Source organism: Paralichthys olivaceus, chromosome 9 (assembly GCF_024713975.1).
Source record: "Paralichthys olivaceus isolate ysfri-2021 chromosome 9, ASM2471397v2, whole genome shotgun sequence".
In the NCBI taxonomy this organism is placed as follows: Eukaryota; Metazoa; Chordata; class Actinopteri; order Pleuronectiformes; family Paralichthyidae; genus Paralichthys; species Paralichthys olivaceus.
This window is the reverse complement of record NC_091101.1, coordinates 7151606-7173339: the sequence shown is the minus strand read 5'-3', so window position 1 is coordinate 7173339 and position 21734 is coordinate 7151606. Positions and strand designations below refer to the sequence as shown.

Below are 21734 nucleotides of genomic sequence, written 5' to 3'. Positions count from 1 at the left end.
ATAGATGTTTTGACTTTGAAAGACAAAAGCATCAGTTGATCAGGTCACCGTAAGGAAATCAAAACAGCAAATGCTCCCGGTACCAGCAACAACTTTTGTTTCAATAACAGTGTGGTCAACAGAAACAACAATTCCCACCCTGCAGTTGAACGCCTCTATGAACCGGAGCAGTTTCAGTCGACATATATTTTTGGGGAATGACTCTCTATGACCTTTGACAACTGAAATCTTATCAGTTCATCTTTGAGTCCAAGCGACAACTGGTCAACATGTGAAGACATTTTCTCAAGGTAAACTATGGATACCCTGTACAAAAAGCCAAAAAATGCCAAACCATCTTTTTTGAAACCAAGTGACTTTGACCTTTGACCAATCAAATCTAAGAATGGGAACAAGTGAACATTTGTGCCTAGTTTGAAGAAATTCTCTCAAGGTGTTTGTAAAATGTTGCGCTTACAAGACCAAAAACGTATTTTGTTACCTAACAGCGACCTCGATCTTTGACAAACTAATTATCATCAGCTCACCAATACGTCAAAATGAACCTTTCTACCAAATGTGAAGAAATTTCCTCAAGGCTTCTTGAGATAAAATGGGACAGATGGACAGACAACACCAAAACATAATGGCTTCAGGCACTGGCTCTCCGGCATGGAGACGTTAAAGCCTGCGAACAGGTATTTCAGAAGTAAATGGGATTTAAGGTTTCTGATGAGTCAGTGTTAAACGAAGCTGTGGGTGGATCAAACTAAAACAAAACACGTCATTATGACCTTTGAAGCAAACAGTGACACAGCAGCATTTGACTCAATTCAATGTTTTTATTGCTGTCTCAATGTCTTTTGCATCTTTACATGGAAACACAAGTGTGTGTTCACCTCAAAGTAAGAAGGGTACAGTCAATGTCAGTCAATCAAACATACTGTAGGTCCAGTGCAAAAGTAACAATCATCCTTACAACATGAGAGGAATGAAATCAAAATGAAATATATATTCTGGAATACATAATATTAACATGTTTTTTTAATAATCTCAATTTCTGTGAAATTTCAACACAATTGTCCTGTAAGTCTCCACTGAAAAATAACTTCAAAATACTGACAGTAGTTGTAAATTATTGGCTAAATCTCAACATCTGGAAAATATCCCAGTAAAAAGACAGTACTAGTAAATTGCTATCAGCCTATTGGTGTTTAACATTTGTTGTTATCAAGCAGCAGGATTCATCCGACCAATAGATAAGTAATTCATCACAATCACTGTGGCCCCCTTAAACTTCCTCACTTCTTCTTCTTCCCTCACTTCATCAAAACCATCATCGTCTATAAATTGTCAATCCACATGTGCAGTCTGGCGCTCCATCTCAGGCTCTGTCAGCTCAGTTAATAGTTTGACTTTCAACGTTTTCTTGAATTGACTTTGTGCTTAGAGGATTGCAGTAAATTCCTTTTTTCAAATGTGTTTTTAAGCTACATCCAAGTTCCTTCTGTAAGGCGACATCTCACTCCAGCCACCCTCGTCATCCTCTAACTCTGCTTAACCTTCCCTCGCAGACTCAATTACGCTTTAGTCGACATCTGCTCGCAGTCTACGTCACACACTCCCACACAAACACACACTTTCTTTAGACCTGCATTCCTCAACTGGACTCTTGTTCCTACACAGCCTGGAAATAACACTTGCAGCACTTAAAACAGAACTACGTAACTTTTGAAAGAAGAAACAAAAAAAAGGTTTAATAAACAGAATGCACCTGTGATCAGTTCTATATCCTCTAGAGCCTGACTCTGTCTGGTATGTCCATGGTAACCTACAGTGGCAAATGTTAGCAAACCTAAGATATTGTCAAGCATGTGACATTACTCAGTCACTAACCTTATGAATCTCTTCTACCTGTGTTTATGTTATGTTTTAGCATTTAGCGTTGTTGTGCACCTGCCACAAGTTACATAACCTTACTTTTAGGGAACATGGCAAACTTAATGCATATTCAATAACTTTTCTGCATCATGTTTCATCCCACTCCAACAAACAGCAAAAGGACAGGATTGGGCCAGATCTACGGTTTTCTTCATACTATCGGTACAGTTTTCAAACATGTGAGATGGGATATAGAGGGACAGTGTTGTGGTGTAAAGGAAATAATGTGATGCATGTATCAGTTAAGAAATGTCACACACTACACATCTAACATGTATCATAACATAGAATTAGACTGCATGGCAGCCTTTGTCATACATCATTCTCCTGTGCCTCATAGATAACGTCTTAATTCTCACATATCAATTCAGTCACACTAGCAAAAACGTCCTCAATAGGCTGAAGGTGGGCTGTGGGTGAATGGAGGGATTTGACACAAGAGAAAGAAAGAGGATCTAGAATAAGACATGAGGAACAAACTGATCTTGATAATGGTGATAGACACTATAGAGGGCGAGATGAGAGCAGATAGGCTGAGGTGAGAGCAGAGGGAATAAGACTTAGCAGAGAGAAGAGATGTGTTGACAAATTGAGAGAAGTGGAGGTGGTGGGAGAGATGGAGAAGTGAGTCACAGGGAGCCTGAAACAGTGGAAGGTGTAGGAGGAAGTGCACTGATCTCTCTCTCTCTCATTAGTGACAGAGCTACAGTCAAATGTTCAGCAGACGACAAAGTGCAGCAGAAGAAGTCCGTATCTAAAAATCACAAAGATATCCTCACTGGATTATTTCAGATCAACACACGACACTGATTTAAATTTGTATAGGAGCTGATTTCTGTGCTGTTTCTTGGAGTAGGTGGAAGAAAGATACAGATTAAAAGAAACGTAAGGATGTAAAGAAAATAAACTTATTTATATTATCAACAAAACATAACCCTAAACTCAAGACAAAATGTAATACTAGATTTAAGTCCAAATTATGATCAGATCTGTCATTGTAATATAATTGCATACAATTATATAATTGGTATTCATACAAATACATTATTGCTACAACAATACTTGAATCCAAATTTAAATGAACATTCATACCAATTCTGAAAAAAATTAATAAATTGGCTATATCATCTAATGAATGAAAGAAGTAGCTTTTGGTAATGACTTGTTTGTATGCACGTACATGTAAACGCATGCATATACAGGAGAAGCAAAGACAGGCTTTACTGTACATTGGACAATTGGTGAACCCACTTTTGTGGTTAAAGACTGATTTTGTCTTATGTAGACTTTAATGGCCAGAGTCTTGATCAGGATCCAAACAAATCTGACACTGAGTAGCACTACTCTTCTGCCAGACAGATCATTTTGATGTGTTGTATCTGAACGCATTTGTCAAGATTTAAAAATAAAAAAGCGAACCCTTGTGACTTGCTTAATATTGAATTGATTTGAATTGGTAAGAGATTATTACACAATATTGTATTATATAAAGAGGTTTGAAATGATCGCCACCATTTTGGACCAATAGGTTGTGAAAAATAGTTTGGTCATATTGTGTTGAAACTTTACACAGCTCAGTAAATGTTAGCTTGCTCATTTGCTATTTTAGCCACATGCTAATTAGATATTCTGCATTAGGCTATGTAGCTCACATAGTTCTAAAATATTTAGCCCATGTTAGCTAGTATTCTGCGACTGTCAGCATATATTTAAATTCTTGTGTAACTAGATATCTGGTAGCGACTTAGCGATATCAGAGTCCAGTTTAAATTACTCTCACAGAACCAGCTGCTCTAATATTACATCAATAAAAACTCAATGTATCACTGGATATAAAATATTTGGCACAATGTCTGATAGTCACAAAACTCAAGAGTAATTACATATAGAGAGAAATGTATAACTAGCTGTTTAAGCTAAATCTGATGAAGGAATAAAAAGACTGGTAAAGTGAAAATGAATCTGAAATGAATAAATTGAAAATTCACATTTGAAGGTAAAACCCAATAACTTCTTCACTTTACCCAAATCTAACACTGTCTAAAACATAAATGTAGGCTATTAAATGTAAGAATGCTAGCAACATTAATTTGCATATTTGTAATAATTAGCAAGACACTCTAGTCCAGGGGAGTTTGTAGGCTGATATGTTGGTTGGAGTCTTTTGAACATTGTTAAATATTACACCTCAAACTATGTGTGCAGACATAGATTATTTTTCGTCAAATCTCTTTTCATTAGTTATCAAGGAAGCCAATAAATCAAAGCCTTTGATCTTTGGTTTCTTAAAACAAAATAAAACAGGCCTTTTCACTTTTTTCACCACAGCTAATTGCATCTTTTCAGACCCAGGGTCAACTAAAAAAGGTTTTTTCTCAAGGTGATCCATTCAAAACAAGTGTTTGTTACATGTTGGGTGGTGAAAGAAACAGATCTAAAGCCAATGGCTAGCAGTAATCTCTTATACACAGACTGGACTGCAGAATGACTTAAAATGTTTCCCACTTTGAAAAGTAAAAATAATTTCAAAGTATGATATATTACAGAAAACATGTACAGAGAGGCCATTGTGCAAAGAGCCTGACTTCTACATGTTAGGAGAAAATCAACCACAAAACAGAATTCACATGATACATTTGTTGATCGTGAACATGGTAAACATGGATATGAGCCTTCAGGTTCAAGTCCATGTTCACTAATGTTCTAGGATCATGGAAATAACATGTCTAAAGTCTGCTTTGGGATAGAATTTCACATTCATAAGCCTATACTTCTGTACAAATACTGTACATAAATATGTCAATTATACAATATATAGAAAACAGTGCTTACAGGAGTATATACATCCTATGCTTTACAATAGATGCAAGAAAACAAAAAAAAGCATTCACTGCCTTTTTGAGATAAGTTGATTTGTGTCTTTACCTTTTATGCTGTACATCTGAATTATGGCTCCTACAGTAAAGTTAAAGGCTTTCCAGGTCCTTAATCAAATCATAATAAGATTTAAGTAAAATAGTGCAGATCTGAAATAGAGTGAACGCTCAGCGAGGACTGATCCAAAGGGAGTGCGCAAGAAAATGAACTGGCTGAATTAGCAACTGATTTCAGGCTAAGCAGAGAAAGAAGTTGAAATACAGCTCATTAATTAGGACCAGAATCGTCTGTGAATAGTCAAAGAGAACTATTGTGCAATGGTATTATGCATCTCAATACTGACATTTGTCCTGACTATAAGGTTTGCATGGACAGTATAATTACAGCTAAGGATACAGCTAAATGTAACTGATTGGGTCTATAATGGTAATGGTCAGGCTGACTCACTGTCACCCAGAGTAACTGTCAAAAAAAAAAAGTGGGATGAAACAAGGTGACAGTGCAACTTAGTCAACATTTTGGCCCCAACATCTGGCCCAAAATGCCCAGATCATGTCCTTAGAGGGAATGAGGTTGATAAACAGCTTCTTTTGTCGCTTTCACTCCTTTTCACACAGTGGCTGCTTGCATGCGAGTGAAGTAGATGATCCAGTTACACGCCACAGCCAGGCAAATGGATATAAGTGAATGACAGATATAACTAGCAAAGTTACCGTTACAATGGAGCCCTTCAGAAAAAGTGAACTGATCCTGGAGAGATGAGCTGAATATGGTACAAACTGAACAGACTTGTGGTGTCTGACAGATGTGTAGAGGAATCTTGAGGCCTAGATGTTGACCAGTGATCTGGTGTTCATGAGAACTCACCACATATTCAACTGAATCAATCCATCAATTTTGCTTCCATGTGGATTTTTCAGAAAACAGGACCAAAAATGACCAAATGATGATCAAACTGATCAGGCATGTAAAAAATGACTCCTTCATGGACAAGTGAGGCAGCAGTGACGTCCCGATTTTTGTGCTGCTGTCGCTCAGGAGGAAGTGTTCCCAGGCTTCAAAAATCATGGATGGGGTGATGGATTCAAGCATTTTGTGCTGCCGCTGGCATCATGATCAACTCAACTATGGATCCATACATGGAAACTATACATGAGTGATGCATCCAGGAGAATTAATTGATCCTTGTCTTCTGCCCGTGGAGGTCAACACGAGTCTGCACAAATATAAAAAGGCATCACCAGGCGATCACAGAATAAAATAGGCAGACATCACCAGTTGATCCCAGAGTTCACAGGTCCAGTCATTACCAGCTGAACAGAGTGTTCTGTCCAAGAGTCATGAAGTAAATCTGACTGCTGCCTCCCGACTGCACCGAGGCGAAGAACACCTGCAGCAAGACAGACTCAGGTTTAGGAACAACATTGAATGTCCACAAATGTTACTCTGGTTGTGGGTCATTGCTGCTGCACAGCAGGGGATAATCTGCACGATTCTTTGGTCGGATTTAGCCCTCCCAGTTCTCTGAAATCACTGCTCAGAAAAGGTCTGTTTAAATGCCAAATGTGTGGTCTGGCATCTCTACTGGATCATCTAGTGTGTGTTCTCATGATTAAAAGATTCAAAATCACATCTGTCGTTATGTCTTTGGTCTCCCACTTTTTTAAAACCAGTTAAGATTTGAAAATCCTGTAGCAGGTGTTACTGAGGTTATGTTGTCAAGAATAGATGAGTAATATGGTTGACAACATATATTTTATCTCAAGCCACAACAGAAAAAAAATCTTCCTCTAAGTCCACAAGCTAGATTTCTTCGGGGACTTTGAGCCATATCTCAGCAGATTGAGTTTTTTCCTGAAGACTGTTCAGCTGTCAGCATGTTTTACTTTTTTGATATGAAAACAAACAAGTGCACCTGCTAGGACTGCGTGGCCGTGTGTGGCTGAAAGTTCTGAGAGAAATCTAGTGAGTGAACCTTCATTCAAGAACTAATATTTCTTAGGTCAAGAATAAGTGATACTGGTGCTTCCTAATTTTTTTATTAAGTATAAGATAATGGAAGCTCATTTAGTATAAATACCATATTTATATATTTTAAACAACATACTATATCCATATAAACATATACAAACAACTTGATTTAACATGACATTTGCTTTATATCCGTGGCCACAGCAAACAGAACTGTAGTCTTTATAGCACTGTTGACTGAACATTTGAGCCTTTATTACTCGATCAAATTTGAAGGTTTACATTTAGATAATAAATGAACTGATGTGTTTGTAACTCCTACCTTGTCATTCCTCTCACAAAGGAACTTGAGTTTCTGGGCCTTTTTGTGCATGAACACTCCCTCCAGGTTTCCTGTGTTGGCAGACCTCAGTTCAATGGCCTTTTCTCCCCAACCCATCACCTGGTTAGACTGCAGGTAGGCTGGAGAGAGAGAGATAGAGAGAGACAGATAGGTAGAGTTAAGGTTGAAAGTGTGTGTGTGTTCAAATTGCTGAGGCCTCAGAAACAATAATGGCACCATCTGCTGAAATAGCCATTTTGGAGTGGTACCAGGTCAACAAAAATCAGGATAGGCAAGTAGTAACGATGGTTAAAGTAAAAGTCTCCAGGAAATCAATGTAAGTCAATGTAATGTCCTGTGAAGTTATGGGGACAAGACTGTGTCAGTGTGTGTAAATATATTCCCCACAGACTGTCCTTGTGAGAATAATGACCCATCTACTGAAGCCTACGTGCTCACATTGAGAATCCAAACCATTTTATTTTTAGTTCAGCCTGTCCCAGATCTGTCTTTATAGAATCTGGTTCAGGGTAAGTCCTCAGTGCTCAGGACACCTCCTGGTCTAGAAACAGTGAAGCTAGTAAACTCTAGCTGTTTCAATGATTTAATATTAACTTTGGAACACAAACACTGTGTATACTAATATACTTGATAATTTTGTGTGTGTTATCATTTCATGCCTGTGAAAAACAATATGCACACTCCTTGTGTCCATTAGTGAGGCTGGCTGACATAATGTGATGTCTATAAGGGAAATAGATTTTGCTCATATTGCACAGCTCTACGTTTGGGTGTGTGTGAATGAAAGGTACCGACTGATGCAGGCATCTCCCCCCACTGCAGCACTGTATCCTTGGTGATGCGGCCGTAGGTGTCAATGTAGACGCCCTCGTCTTCGTAGCAAACCAGAACCTCCGTTCCAGCGCTGTTTGGCAAAATGATGATGGCGTGGGGACGGATGGAGCCCTGGATCTGTGAACCAAACACAATCCATTCAAAATCAACAACAAAAAAACAACCAACCAAAAACTGTGGTGCAATTTCAAACACTTTAGTGTGTTTCAATGTTTGGACACTTCTTTGTACATAAAACATAAAGGCACATCTCAAAGATAACAATTGTCTCAAAGTCTTTTGGTTCAGATGTTACTGACAATGTCTTTAAGTTCTAAAGCCAAAAACAATGATCTCTTGTTATTGTTTTTATTCTTCAGGTTAACTAATTGAAAACGACCAGAATTAAGAAAGTTTACAGTAAAAGACTACAATAAAAATACAACATTTAATTTGATTTAAAGGGGGAGAGGTGGATTCATTCTATTAAAATACAATGAGATAGACTGTGAGTGCACAGATATAGTTGGACTTCTTTCAAAAATGAGACTCATACAGTTGAAAGCCCCTGATTGAAGCATGAAGGTCAGTTCATGACCAATTTCAGTGCTATTTTATAAAAAATGACCCAAACCTTAAAACAGTCAAATGCTAAATATCTGCTGCTTATTAGCAAAAACGTTCAGTTTGACAAATCTTTTAAATGACCCTTCATCTTTTTAGATTTTAGCCAGCAACCAGGATCCTTATTAAAATAACAATATGCATTAACATTTCTCTATGCAGGAAAGAAACATTTCTCTAAACCGTTCAGAAATGTTTATCTGACTAGAATAAATAGTTCAGAAAGTTACCCAACCAGGGGTTTGTCTAAGAAGTTTGTGCAACCAACCCAAAGACATTTATCTGACATTTCTTTAACAGTTCAGGAACACATCTCTTCCAATCTAGAAACATGGATCAAGTCAAGTCAATAACATTTATGCAATAATTCAGGAAAATGCATTTCAGACGAATTCAACGTACTTTATAGGAAAGCTAGGCAAAAATAATTCTGAAGAAAAAAAAGGAAGAAAACCGTTAGTTGAGAAATCTACTACTGAGAAGAAAAGTCTAGAAACAATATGTCAGCATCTGTCAAACATATTTCTACTAGAAATAAAACTACTCAGGACGAAACTCTGCAGAAGCTCACATCTTAACCTAAACAGGGAATCCCTGTTTAAATTCAACAACGAAGCTCCATCGGAAAAAAGATATAAAGAGTTAATCAGAATCCAGAGCTCTGTAACAAACAGCAGGTCAATGTTTCGTACATTACCAGAGTGTGAGCCACCACGATCCTGAGCATCAGAACAGGCATCCACAGACGCAACGCAATCTTAATCCTCTGCCTTGGAATCAGCATTGTGACATAGTTTGCAGGCAACAATGGAAGATGCTTGTGTGCATGTGTGTGTGTATGTGCGTCTTCAAGTGGGTGAGTGGTGCATTTGTGTGTGTGAAATGTGGGTTATGCTTGTTTTTGTGAATTGCTTTTGACAATGACACAGTGTTGTGTGAATGTGTTCTACTGTTGATGCAAGTTGGGTGTGTGGGTGTGTGTGTTTGTGGAAAGATGTGCAATGTAGGAAGAGAAGGAGGTGTGTGTGTGTGTGTGTGTGTGTGTGTGTGTGTGTGTGTGTGTGTGTGTGTGTGTGTGTGTGTGTGTGTGTGAGGATGAGTGTGAATCAGAGTACAGACGATGTGCAGCTACAGAGAAATCCTGGGAGTGTGAAGTGTCTGTAAGAGTACTCAAAGAAAGTGAACTATGAGCATGTTGAAGTATAGGTGAGTGGGTTTCTAAGTACACTGTAGCTGAGTGTGTGTGTGTGTGTGTAAGAGAGAAAAGGAAAAAAAAAAGAGAATGAGCGAGGCTTTCGGGGTGAAAAGATATTGCAGCAGCAGAAGTATAAGGCACCGGTGTAGTAGGAAGCTGTGTGAAGACTCGCTTAATATACCAGAGTGATGGAACACACACACACACACACACACACACACACACACACACACACACACACACACACACACACACACACACACAGGATGTATTTTTAGCTTATTTCTCTCTCGTCATACATTTCTCTTGCTCCATCTTCAACTTGCTAACAGCAAGTAGCACATGTTGGGTTATGCTCGCTTGTGTGTGTGTGTGTTATGACCTGCTCTTGCTCTGTCCTGAACTGAGAAGTATTTCACAAAATGTTTCACACAACATTTCTCCATCCACCCACTCACTCAACACTATATGAGCACACAGTATTTAAAAATTCTGGTATATGAACCAACAAAACAAATAAATACATAATTTAATATAGAAATACTTGTTTCATCTTACAAAAGAAAAATGTGAAGTGTGACTACTTTGTGATATCCTGAGCTAAAGAAAAAAATAACAGGATGTGTTTGAATCTGAATGTGAGTATGACTCACCAGAAGCTACAGTGAGCTCTACATGCCCACATACAGCTGAGGAGAGGGAAACAAATCAACTGCCTTTTTAATTGTACCAGCAGTGGGCAATTATTTTCTGCATTTAAAGACAACTTAATTCACAAAAACCTTATTGGACATGGAAATAGCAAAAGTTTACAGACTCTGAGCCATTATAATAGGTATATTTATAGGTAAATTAAAGAAATATGACCAACACAACTTTAACACTGATAATACGTGAAATACTTAGTCATTGAATGCATTTACTGTTAGACATATAGCAAAGACATTCATTGTAATAGAGAGTGGGTGCTCACAACATAAACTAGAAATGTAAATCTCATTATGATAAAAGATTAATATTTACTTTTAAGTCCACCGGAACTTACTATCTGTCTCTACTCTGGACCCTCATACGGGTCAAGCCACAAATCGCTGGATCCTACATTTCTTTCTGACAGTGTCTCTAAGCTCCTCTGCCTTGTGAATATCCATGAATCTTGATGCACACTGTTTGTTCGAGCTGAGGTAACCTGATGTATCACTATGACAACACAAGGGTTATTTTCTGTGGACAGCTTTAGGTTCAAAAGTGATGTATTTGAGATTTTATCACAGGGACCACGTGTCCTGGGATTCATTGAAGGATCACCTAATCAGCTGATGTCCCCTGACCCCCTACATAAAAAAATATTAATTGATTTTCTAGTTTATTATTCCAAATGAGTAAAATCTGATCAGATATCATTGCTCAGTACTTTGTTTCAGTCAGTCCTCATTGCCTCACACACACACTTGACCCATCTATACGAACATGTTGTTGCATGAAGTCCAATGTCTAAACAGAAATGTGAGCATGAGTCACAACATTCCTTTATCAGTTCTGCTCACAACCGGACTAGAGACAGAAATACAGACAGAGAGGAGGGGGAGCAAATGAACGATGCAACATTGGATGATAGAGTGGGAGGAGGAAAATGAAGAGATGGATGCAAAAGGAAGAGAAAAGAGTGTAACAGCTATAGACTGAGTGGGAGGAGAGTGGAGGGGGTGGATGGAGGAACAACTGTGAGGAATAAAGAGAGAAGCTAGAGACATCTGTAGGCTGAGAGTGAGAGGAGGACAAGGAGGAGGAGAAGAGCATCCTGAGGGACTGAGGGGGAGAGAGGTGAGCTGTTGGAATAGAAAGTTAACAGCTGGGGGATAGAAGACAAATGTGGGCCAAAATCAAAGTCAGGTATGATAAAGATCTCCAACTACAGGGAGAATGAGATTTCTATATCATGTGTACAACCTCAGAGATCGAAGATGTCTTTGCTCGAACAGTTCATTACTGGAGGAAGCACTAAAACAATCCTGAACACTGCCTACATTGTTTTCTACAAAGAGAGTGCAGCCCCGGAGATGCCTCTGCCTTTTATTAAATGCCACTTTAACTAGGCGTCTGTGTACAGAGTACATCAAAAAAAATAAAAATAAGTATACATATGTAAAACGGAGACTCTTACATGAGTAGGCAGGTAGAGGTCGTATGGTGTTCCAGAGTCAACATCGATGGCGTGGAACCCGGACAAGGAACCGTAGATGACCTTCAGTCTTTGACCTTCCTCCACTGTCAGGTCAACAGACAGTGGCTTTTGAGGCAGAGACCTGAAAGACTGTTTAGAATGTGATGAGTTAGAATAAGGACGGTGTGAAAACCTTCTAAGGGTTCAATCATTATCTTTACTGATAAATTCTCAAAATATAAAGTGACATCAGCAGTGTAACCAGAGCCACTAAATTGATAATCAATTATCAATGACTTTTAGAATTTTAAGAGCAGTTTCATAAAGATGGACTTCCTCAAATAGTCATGCTATTAACTCCGAATGAGAGCTTCAAGTGTATTTTTGGCATTTTCTAAAGAGAGAGGGTTAAACTATGAAGTGTGGAAAAAGTAGCTCAGGCCACAAAGGACACAAAGAAATGGGACACTGCTCTGCCGGGATTCTGTGTGTATAAACTCCTACAGCCTGGGTGTTTCAGCCCGTGCATGTGAAAATGTGGAAGTGACCCTATTAGATTAGATATTTTGTTCCACGACAATCAGTGTTTTGTACTAGATGTAAAGAGAGAAAGGACAACTGAGGAAAACATTGTTAACCTGTTTGTTTGGCCAATTCAGAATTAATAATTGTCACTGAAGAAACGAGAATATTCAACACTACCGGAGTTCAAGCCTCACATACATTATGAGGGAAAAGTGAATACATTAGTAAGACATTTACTTTGTTACTGTTCTTAAAGGTCCAGTGTGTAAGATTGAGAAGAAAGGGAACTATTGGCAGAAATCTAATGTAGAATAATCCTCATAATGTTTTCACTAGTTCATTTCGTCTAAATTGTATGAATTGTAGTTTTCTTTACCCCAGAAAAGGTCCTTTATATTGAAATACTTTAGATTAACATCGAGGGGACCCTCTCTACGGAGGCTGCCATGTTTTTTACATTAGTCCAGACTGGACAAACTAAACACCTTCTGAGTTTTATGACAACTGAAGCTGCCACAGGTTCTTTTTTATGTTTGGCAGATGAGGGTGAGGTGAGGTGTTCAGCTGCAACATGAAATTTCAACACTAGATATCACTAAATTCTACACACTGTACCTTTAAGTACATTTTTTAAGTATCTGTACTTTACTTCAGTACATTTATTTTCAAGCACAACATATATCAGCAAATATCTGTACTTTCTACTCTACTACGTTTTTTAAGATGCATTGTGTCACATGTTCACATTGTTGATTTATATTTACATATTTTTCATTTTATACTTTTAAGTAATCAGAGAGGGTTATTGGTTCACTGATCCAATCAGAGCAGGCAGGTAATTTTACAACCCAGCTGAAGAAGAAACACCTCAAATGAATTTGGATGAACCCACTGCAGAGACTCATCCGTAATTCTAAATATATTTAATAGCAATTACTTATATATACGTATTATTATATATATTATATTATACTCTTACTCAAGTAGAAACATTAATGCAGTACTTTTACCCCGAGTACCTTTTTGCCTATCTAGTTGTACTTTTACACAGTAAAATGTTTGAGTAATTCCTCCACCACTGCTCTAAGAAGTGTGTAAATGTAATGACTATTCACCAAGTTTTACTTGAAATAATTTCTATACAATTCTTTCACCCTGATACCAGACACATGACCCAATGTTACCAACCTTGAAGGCCATGAACTTGTGGTAGGGTTTTGGGGCCCAGGCGTACACTTCCACAGCATTCTTCAAAGCAATCACTAGGAACTTTATCTTCTCGTAACGCACTGAAAAACAAAGACACCTTTACAAGACTGTAACTTCCCCCCCTGAGCTTAATGTCAGAGGAATATGTGAGCCGTGTGAATATGGTCTATAGTGCTCTTAAATAAGAACTTAGAAGTGGGTACTTACCCACTTTATAGTGTACACAGCCCTCCAGGTCACCTACTGAGGTCCAACCCAGTCTCTTCTCCACCTCTGGGTCATTATGGAGGATTTTATTCCTTAACCAGGACAGGTAGTACAGACGGAGCTTGTTCTTTTTACCTAGGGCGGTTATAATGTTATCATAGAGGTCTTTGTGCCAATTCAACTGGAAAAAGAAACACATTTATTTAAAAAAAAAAAAAACATTATTGCAACAACATTGCTGGAGTGTAGGTAAAAGGAAGTGTGACGACAATCTCAAAGCAGGCCTATCCCTGCAGGAACCTGATGGGAGGGGCCTGATCGTCAGGGAGATTCCCCTCGCTTGGTCTGGCCGCAGGATAAATGCTGGCAACATTCAGCCAGTTTCTCTCTCCCCCATGGCTTCCACAGCACTTGGTTTTGGTAGTACTTTGATTTCTACATTTACAGTTCCTGTTCATTTCTTTAAATAAACTTATTTTTAGTTTAAACTCGTGTGGTCTCGCCTACTTTGTCCAGCCTTGAATCAGGTTCTGACAGAGGGGAATTCGAGACAGTGGAGGCAAATTTGTGAATCCTTGATTTTACTTAAATTTATTTCTCAATTTTCTTTGGGATGAAAAATCAACCAAGTGCTGATGGCATACCTGATTCTTCAAATATTACCATTAGCAAGGCCAGAAGATATGTGACTATAGTTATTAGACAATCTACATCACGACAGAAGACAAACCCCCACTATTCCTCACTATATTCTGATATTTTGAGATGACGGTGGCTTCTCTGTTTCTCTCTGTTTCAGTCTAGAGGGTAAGACAAATGTTCTCAGGTAACATTTACCTGATATAGTGATGAGCACATTGAGTCCTTCCAGAACATCCATCTGCTGAAACCTTCGCCTGCTGATGAGAGAGTAGACTTTCCCTTGACCACTTCTGTCCAACAGCCACAGACCATTCTCTGTCCCCACCAGCAGATTCACACCTATGCAGCAGAACAGAGACAAACCTTACACTCACAAGCAAAATGCTGGGCCATGCATCTATCTCTCTGTGCGACACTAGTAAATCTGAATATTGGATATTGATGCACCACAAATACCATGCCAGCTTCTGGTGTGACTGTATGAACATCAGTGAAACATCACTGTATTTCAAAGTAACAAAAACAAGCGATGCTGAACTACAAACCCCATAGTCCTGCACAGAGAACCTCTGTGTTGAACTTCTTCTTGTACTTGCGGATCTCTGGAGTGTCGCTCTGTGGTCGAATGTTGGTCGGGTTCACATTCACCACAGAGCCCTTCCTGTGGTTCTGTCTTTTGATTGGCTCACCCTTAACACCAGCTACATGAGAGCAGACAGTTCACAAAAACATGATGATGACCTCATGAAAAAAACAGATTATTAATATAAATTATGACACATTGTTCCATCTATTTTAGAGCTGTCCTTTAATCGATTCATTTTGGTCAACAGGTGTTCCCTTCTTTTCTGAGGTCTATCACCAGATGGTCTCTCCTGACAGGGACTTGGCTGTATTTGGATGTTCTGAGAACTATTTAATTTATCATTAACAAAGTCTGGAACAGATCAACTACACCATACTCTAGGAACTGGCTGCATGAACTTGTCTCTGTCACACACATTGAGAAACTGCGACAAAATAACTCAAAATGCCGACGCAAATGGATACCTGGACTTTAACCACATTTTGTTTATATACTGTAGTTATTTTCTTTATATAATTATTTTTTTCTTTTGGTTCTTTATATTTCTGGAATTGATGGGCTGGATTTAACAAATGCATGTGGATGATGTGTACATTCATAAGTTGTTTTGTTTGTGTCCTGGACACAAGACAAACTTTCCTATGTAATGTAATAACTCTCCCCTCATGTGATTCTATATATGAGATCAGGTTGAGCTCTCAGCTTTGACTTGTGTCTGTTTTGAAAATATTGATTAAAAACTTTTTTTACTCACTGGGGCTCTGTGGTGGTGATGACATGGGGATCAATCTTGGATCGATGAAGGACAGGAAGGAGGAAGATGAGGAGGAGGTGCTTTTACCAGTAGGACTGCTGACAGCCTGATGAGTAGAACCACAGTAAGAATGTATATTGCAGTGACTACAAGTATGCAACCTTCAAAGCTCAACAACCATCAGATTCTTCTTCTATTTTTACTCCCTAACAACAATTTCAGCAAATAACTGGTTGATATGACGGACATATGAAACACATGGCTGACTGTGTTAATATGAAGACTGATACTACTACAGTCCTACTAAGACACATAAATACTGATAAGAAAGCACCAAAACTGTGCCACCACCTCCCTCTAGCGGAAAAATTGAACTGGTGCAAATAGTCAGAATATTATTCTTAAACATGTTAAGTAGCTTTGACAATGGACAATGTTCTCAAATGCTTATTAACTATTAAGAATATTCAGCCTTTTATCATCACAAAGACATATGTTTTACAGAGGTATTTCACTGTCAATAACCAGAATCAATCATTTTAATAATAAATTTTTCCAGTGGATGTATTTATTAAATGCCTAATTTCTGAAGACAGACTCTGACTGTCTCCTTGTGTCTGTCCGACTGTACATTCTGTTTACCGTGTCTGAATTTAGTTCCTGATGTGTGGGGCATCGAGGGGCTGTGGGCGACTGCGAGTAGCTGAGTTCATGTGTTTGCTGCTGTTGGCACAGTGCATTATGGTTAGGACTGCAAGAGGAGGTTTTCTGAAGAAGGTCTGGCAGCAGGTAAGTATCGTCAGAACCCATCCGAGAAGTCTGTACAATACAATCACACAGACACACACAGTAGTAATAAAGTGATGGAACGGCTGAAGCCCCGTTGACAGACAGGCATCAATAAGGCACAACCTCTTTATATAGTTAAAAAGTTCTATATTTTAACTCATTCAATAACCACAGAGCCTGTGAACCCCTATGCAACCATTTACAAAATGTGGTTTTAACAGTATAGGATGGACATTGCTGCCTTCAGCTGTTAAACATGAAGATGCAGGGAGAAGTGTGGAGAGGAAACAGGTTAGTGTCCATGTGTTTGTGTGTTTGTGTGCAGGGTACCTGTTGCAGATTGTGGTGTGGTTGCAGGACAATACCATCAGGTATTCTTCTGTAGTATTTCCCTTTTCCATTGGACAGAGCAGACCTTGGAGCACAGAGACCGGTCAGGAGTTTAGAAAAGAGTCAAGACTTCATTTGTTATTTATTAGTTATGAACAAGATCAATTCATCCAATGGCAATAAAAACAAGGCTGAGTAACTTACTGAAATAAAATAATAATAATAATAGTAAAAATAATAATAAAATAATAAACACTAATCTTTTTATTCTCTCCCAAGCAGACTCAAATGTAATTTATCATGTCAATAATACATTTTGCTTTAATTCCACATTTGTGGTAATGTAAAATGTAAACCAATGACAGATTAAGCTTGTCCCAGTTTGATTCTCGAGGTTTGAGATGCCTCAAATAAACCTTAAATACATGCATGGGGTTTTAATCCCGTTTTCTATATTTGCTATATTTCAAACTTGTCAGTTTTGTGGGTTCAGCAGAAACGTCTTCACATATACAGTAGGATTTCTCTGCAGAAATCTGAGTCAGAATAGAGACTCTTCACACTAATTCTCCACAAATGTCTTCTGCTAGCAACATGTCATGTTTCACTTAAAGAATCGCTCAAATCTTTGTATGCAAGACATCTTTATTTTGAAGTCCCTGTTTTTTTAGATTTAAAAAGATCAACGCAGGTGATATACTGATGATGAAGATCCCCACCTGTTCCTCTCTTCATCATCACTGCTGCCGACCTCATCGCTGGAAGAGGAGTATTCTGTGGCTTTGTTGAGTCGGACAAGAGCAGATTTTACACCCTGCATGATGGAGGTGAGGAAAGTCAAAAGATCAGTTTATGCACAGGTATGTGCCACATAAGAAATGTCAGAGCAGCCGTATGTGGTCATTGCTGTGAAAATGTCAAGGTAATTTACTTGTGCGTGCCCCCCGGACATGTTTTCTTTTGTGCTTCTGTGCTGCTGGTGACGGTGATGTAGAAGAGGACTCTCCAGCTTAAAGTAACCTACGAAACACACACACACAAACAGAAGTTATGCCACGAGAAAATAGCAACAGATTAGTATTAAGTGAAACACTGAACCCATGCCCTGACGATGGTGAGATGCCACCATGAAACATTGTGGCCTTTGCTTGGGATCATACATAGGGTGCAGTGGAACAGTCTGTTTTCCTTAGGAAGATGGATGAAATGACACAAACAATATTTCAGTGGCTTGGAGGATTCGAATCAAAAGTAGTCACTGGAGGAGCAATCAGGCAGATATTTATGCCAGGTTTTTACCAGAGTATTCAGAGCCATCCACTTGTGATCGCATCTCTCAGGACAGATGATCAAATTAAGTCTGAGTGTCAGAAGTTGATAGAACACTTTTAGGGAAGGATCTTTTTGTTAGACAAATCATATGGGTTTTCATGTAAAATAAAGTTCCCACCAGCATTGGTAACACCATACACCAGACAGAGGTTACCGATCTCTTGCCTCCCACCCAAGATAATCAAATTATATATTATATATGTATCAATGTCACAAATGAACATTTCTACTACAATGTAGTTGAAAGAACAAAGCAGCTTGTTCTCAGTTGCAGAAACAAACAAAAGGCTTTTCACCACAGTAAAGCTGAATGAGTCTCTAGGAGAATCTCTGATCTGTGGCTCTACAACAAGTAGGGCCGAGGCCAGGAGCCAAAGTGAGTGGGCAGCATCAAAAAGAGGAGCTTAATAACAGATGTGATATCTATTTTCCTAGACACACAAGATTATAACCTATAATCTGTGTTGTACACTCTCACTGCTTAGAGTATGTGTATTCACTGTATATGTTGTTTGTGGTGGGCTTGGTGTGACTACCTACATTTGGTGTATGTGTTTATGAGTGTGTGTATGTGCATGGGGGGCACACACATACACAACCTCTTAAGTGATTCTGACAACTTAACAACTTCATCAGTTGCTGTAGGACAATTTACAGCAGCACAGGAAACACAGACATGCATGTGGGTGAGTTTTTTATTTTTGCAATCTAGCTCAAACATATACCCTTTGCATGATTCAACACTCTCAGGAGATGATGGTCACAAGTCCCTGACAACTTTATTTTTGGAATTAAAGGCTGGAAAGTTTTAGAACCCCTGATTTAGACCACAGGAGGTGACTGAACAACTAGCATCTCTCAAATCTTTCAACAGAACTAAACCAACCTGCACCTTCTGGGGTTTGTCTTAACTTTTCATTCAGCAGAACACAGCATGTGGATAAGCATTAAAAAGGAGCTGAGTTAAGTCTGCACAGACCTGGGGGTTTGCTGCTGGTAGAGGAGACTACGTGAGACTGGGACCTTCCACTATTATCTGCTGCAGACACTGGACCGCCACTAGATGGAGAGAGAGACACACACAGAGTGACACAGGTGGACTTAAAAAAAACCAAGTGGTACATTGTGATGAAGAATTTCTATCCATTCTAATGAAGTAAATCCTTCACGCTGCCACTGCACAATGACCCAATTTCCTCACCATTAGTTTTATCTAATCGAAGTAATCATCTAAGCTAAACTAATCTGATTCACCCATGGAAGACTGTTCTCTAATGGTATATGCCAGTACACTGAGTTGTAGTGTGACATAAATCCTAACAATAATAAAGACTCACTCTGGCAGGAAGAATAACTGCTGATGGCATGGTTACAATCCCAAAGATTACAGACACTGATATTTGCAGCTTTAGGCAACCAGCTCAGCTGATGCTCAGAATTAGATGGTAGGTGTTTCCAAAAGTATATGAAACAGAGAGTACGAGCCTGTGGAAATAATGTTTTATTTGCAGAGCAACTTGTAGAAAATGTAAAAGTACAAACAACTTTATTTCAATGCACTGATGCACCAGAGCTCAAGAATGTTGTAACTGAAACTAATTACAGGTAAAGTTGTGGGACATAAAATCAAAACAATGAAAAGACAAGAAGAAGCTGTGTAGAGTTGAAGGGAGCTGCATAGCTAAATTATAATTATGAATAATATAAAACATCAACAGTGAAGCATTGCTTACCTACAAACAAAACATACACCACATTGGAATTCCAGAATTACTTACACTTCCCCATCACTGAAAAGGATTTGAAGTGGTTGAGAGAGAATTACCCTTGAAATGCCATTTTATCTTAATAACTACAGGCAAATACAGTACATGTCTTTAGTGTGCAGAGACAAATTCTGACTAAGGTATTTATAGGCTATTAGATTACTATCAGTTATTCAGTCTATGTTGGTCTTGTTTGCAGTTGGATGATTTGGAAACAATGACAACACACAGAGATAGTACAAACTATGCCCAAAAAAATATCTTAAATGAGATCCTCATTTGATGACAGTCTTACAGCTCTTAGATTATTGGATTGATGTCTGTGTATTGCTTGTGCATGCTGTGTGAACACAGTGTGACAGTGCTGTACCTTGAAGCAGCCCTCCTGTGTCCCATCACCAGCTCTCTACAGTAAAACTTGGAGGTAGTGCGTTCTGGGACCTGATATTTACATGAGACAAAGGGCAAAACAACAGTCAATTTATCAGACTTAATAAAAACAAATGGTTAATAAAGATTGAGACCCAGTGGTCCCCAGTACTTATTTTCTCTTTTAATAGGTTGGAACAAGGATTTCACGTCCAGCCCAACAGGGACTGAGCTAATTAGAAGGAGGTTTCTGCAGTTTTGATGTGGACAACAGCTTCAGCAGTGCCTGAGACGCTGTAGAGGAAAATGCAATAAAATCTTTAATATCTCATCGGGAGATATTTAATACTAGGGATTTAATAAGACCCTTTGGCTGAGCTGTATTCAACTTTTCTTAACATTTCAGTGTTGCTCCTCTAAACCATGTCCAAACCTTACATGTGGAGCGGAAACATCATCTGAGTCAGGGATCTTTCTCAACTTTTTCAGCAACATTGTGCTCATGACGTGACACGAGCAGCATGGTGAAATCAGTTCTAGATCAGTCTGTGTGAGCGTTGCAAAGTATTGTTTTCTTTTGAATGAGATTTTTCTTCCTTGTTTGATTCTTCTCAAACTCTGTTCTGCCAACCAGCTGGTGACCTTTCAACCTCTTCCTCTGGGTCATATGACCTAGTTACAGAGAGGAAGACACACCCAGCAGAGCAGGAAAAGAGCTGTGAGAGTACCTATCACCCTCTGACAACTTGCCCACATCCTGCATCTGGGGACACACACACCCCCCCACACACACTCACACACGCAGAACTTGCTGCCTGTTGTTTTCCTGTCTCTGCGGAACACGCATGAACGTTTTTGATGTTTTGAAAATCAGTGCACGTTGAGGATTACAAAACCAGGGTTAGTAGCTTGACCATGACACTGTTCAGTTGATTTAAGACAGCTGTAAAAGTCCTAAAATACATTATCTGGTGCTGTCTTCAAATGTTTTAAAACAGTTTTAAGGCCACTCCAGTCTATAACAGCACCAGCCTCTACATTGAGGTCACAGGAGAGAGTAGTGAGTTATTAACTGCTCTATCGACTCCATATGGTCTCCTCTTTGCTCAGCAACATAACATAGCAAACAGACAGCTTTATTGGGCTCCCCTCCCCTGTCTGTAGTACTTATTAGTTGTTCTATCAACTCCATATGGTGTTCGGTTAGTAAATACACCTAACTGCGTAGCCACTTAGTAAAACACCTAGTGGGGGAGCAGGGATGTTATAGTGAGAGAAAAGTGAATTATACGATTTGGAGTATTTAAGGTGTTAATCA

The 21734-nt window shown here is 38.8% G+C and overlaps 1 protein-coding gene across 8 annotated transcripts in view; it reads right to left on the bottom strand.

Annotated features, from left to right (window-relative positions):
• Positions 1-801: 801 nt before the first annotated feature.
• Positions 802-21734, bottom strand: part of LOC109638234 (mitogen-activated protein kinase kinase kinase kinase 4) — a 60966-nt gene continuing 40033 nt past the window's right edge. For 4 of the 8 annotated variants that reach the window (XM_069532086.1, XM_069532083.1, XM_069532089.1 and 1 more), the window contains 15 exons: positions 20418-20488; positions 19261-19340; positions 17881-17969; positions 17669-17763; positions 16950-17034; positions 16473-16649; positions 15831-15936; positions 15036-15191; positions 14686-14829; positions 13849-13983; positions 13621-13721; positions 11908-12057; positions 7903-8062; positions 7091-7230; positions 802-6187 (listed from right to left, as the gene is read on the bottom strand). In XM_069532086.1, coding sequence (XP_069388187.1) covers positions 6104-6187; positions 7091-7230; positions 7903-8062; positions 11908-12057; positions 13621-13721; positions 13849-13983; positions 14686-14829; positions 15036-15191; positions 15831-15936; positions 16473-16649; positions 16950-17034; positions 17669-17763; positions 17881-17969; positions 19261-19340; positions 20418-20488 — 1773 coding nt within the window. In that variant the 3' untranslated portion in view covers positions 802-6103. The remainder of the gene's footprint in view (positions 6188-7090; positions 7231-7902; positions 8063-11907; positions 12058-13620; positions 13722-13848; positions 13984-14685; positions 14830-15035; positions 15192-15830; positions 15937-16472; positions 16650-16949; positions 17035-17668; positions 17764-17880; positions 17970-19260; positions 19341-20417; positions 20489-21734) is intronic. The other 4 variants (XM_069532087.1, XM_069532084.1, XR_011244144.1 and 1 more) reach the window with 3 other exon arrangements.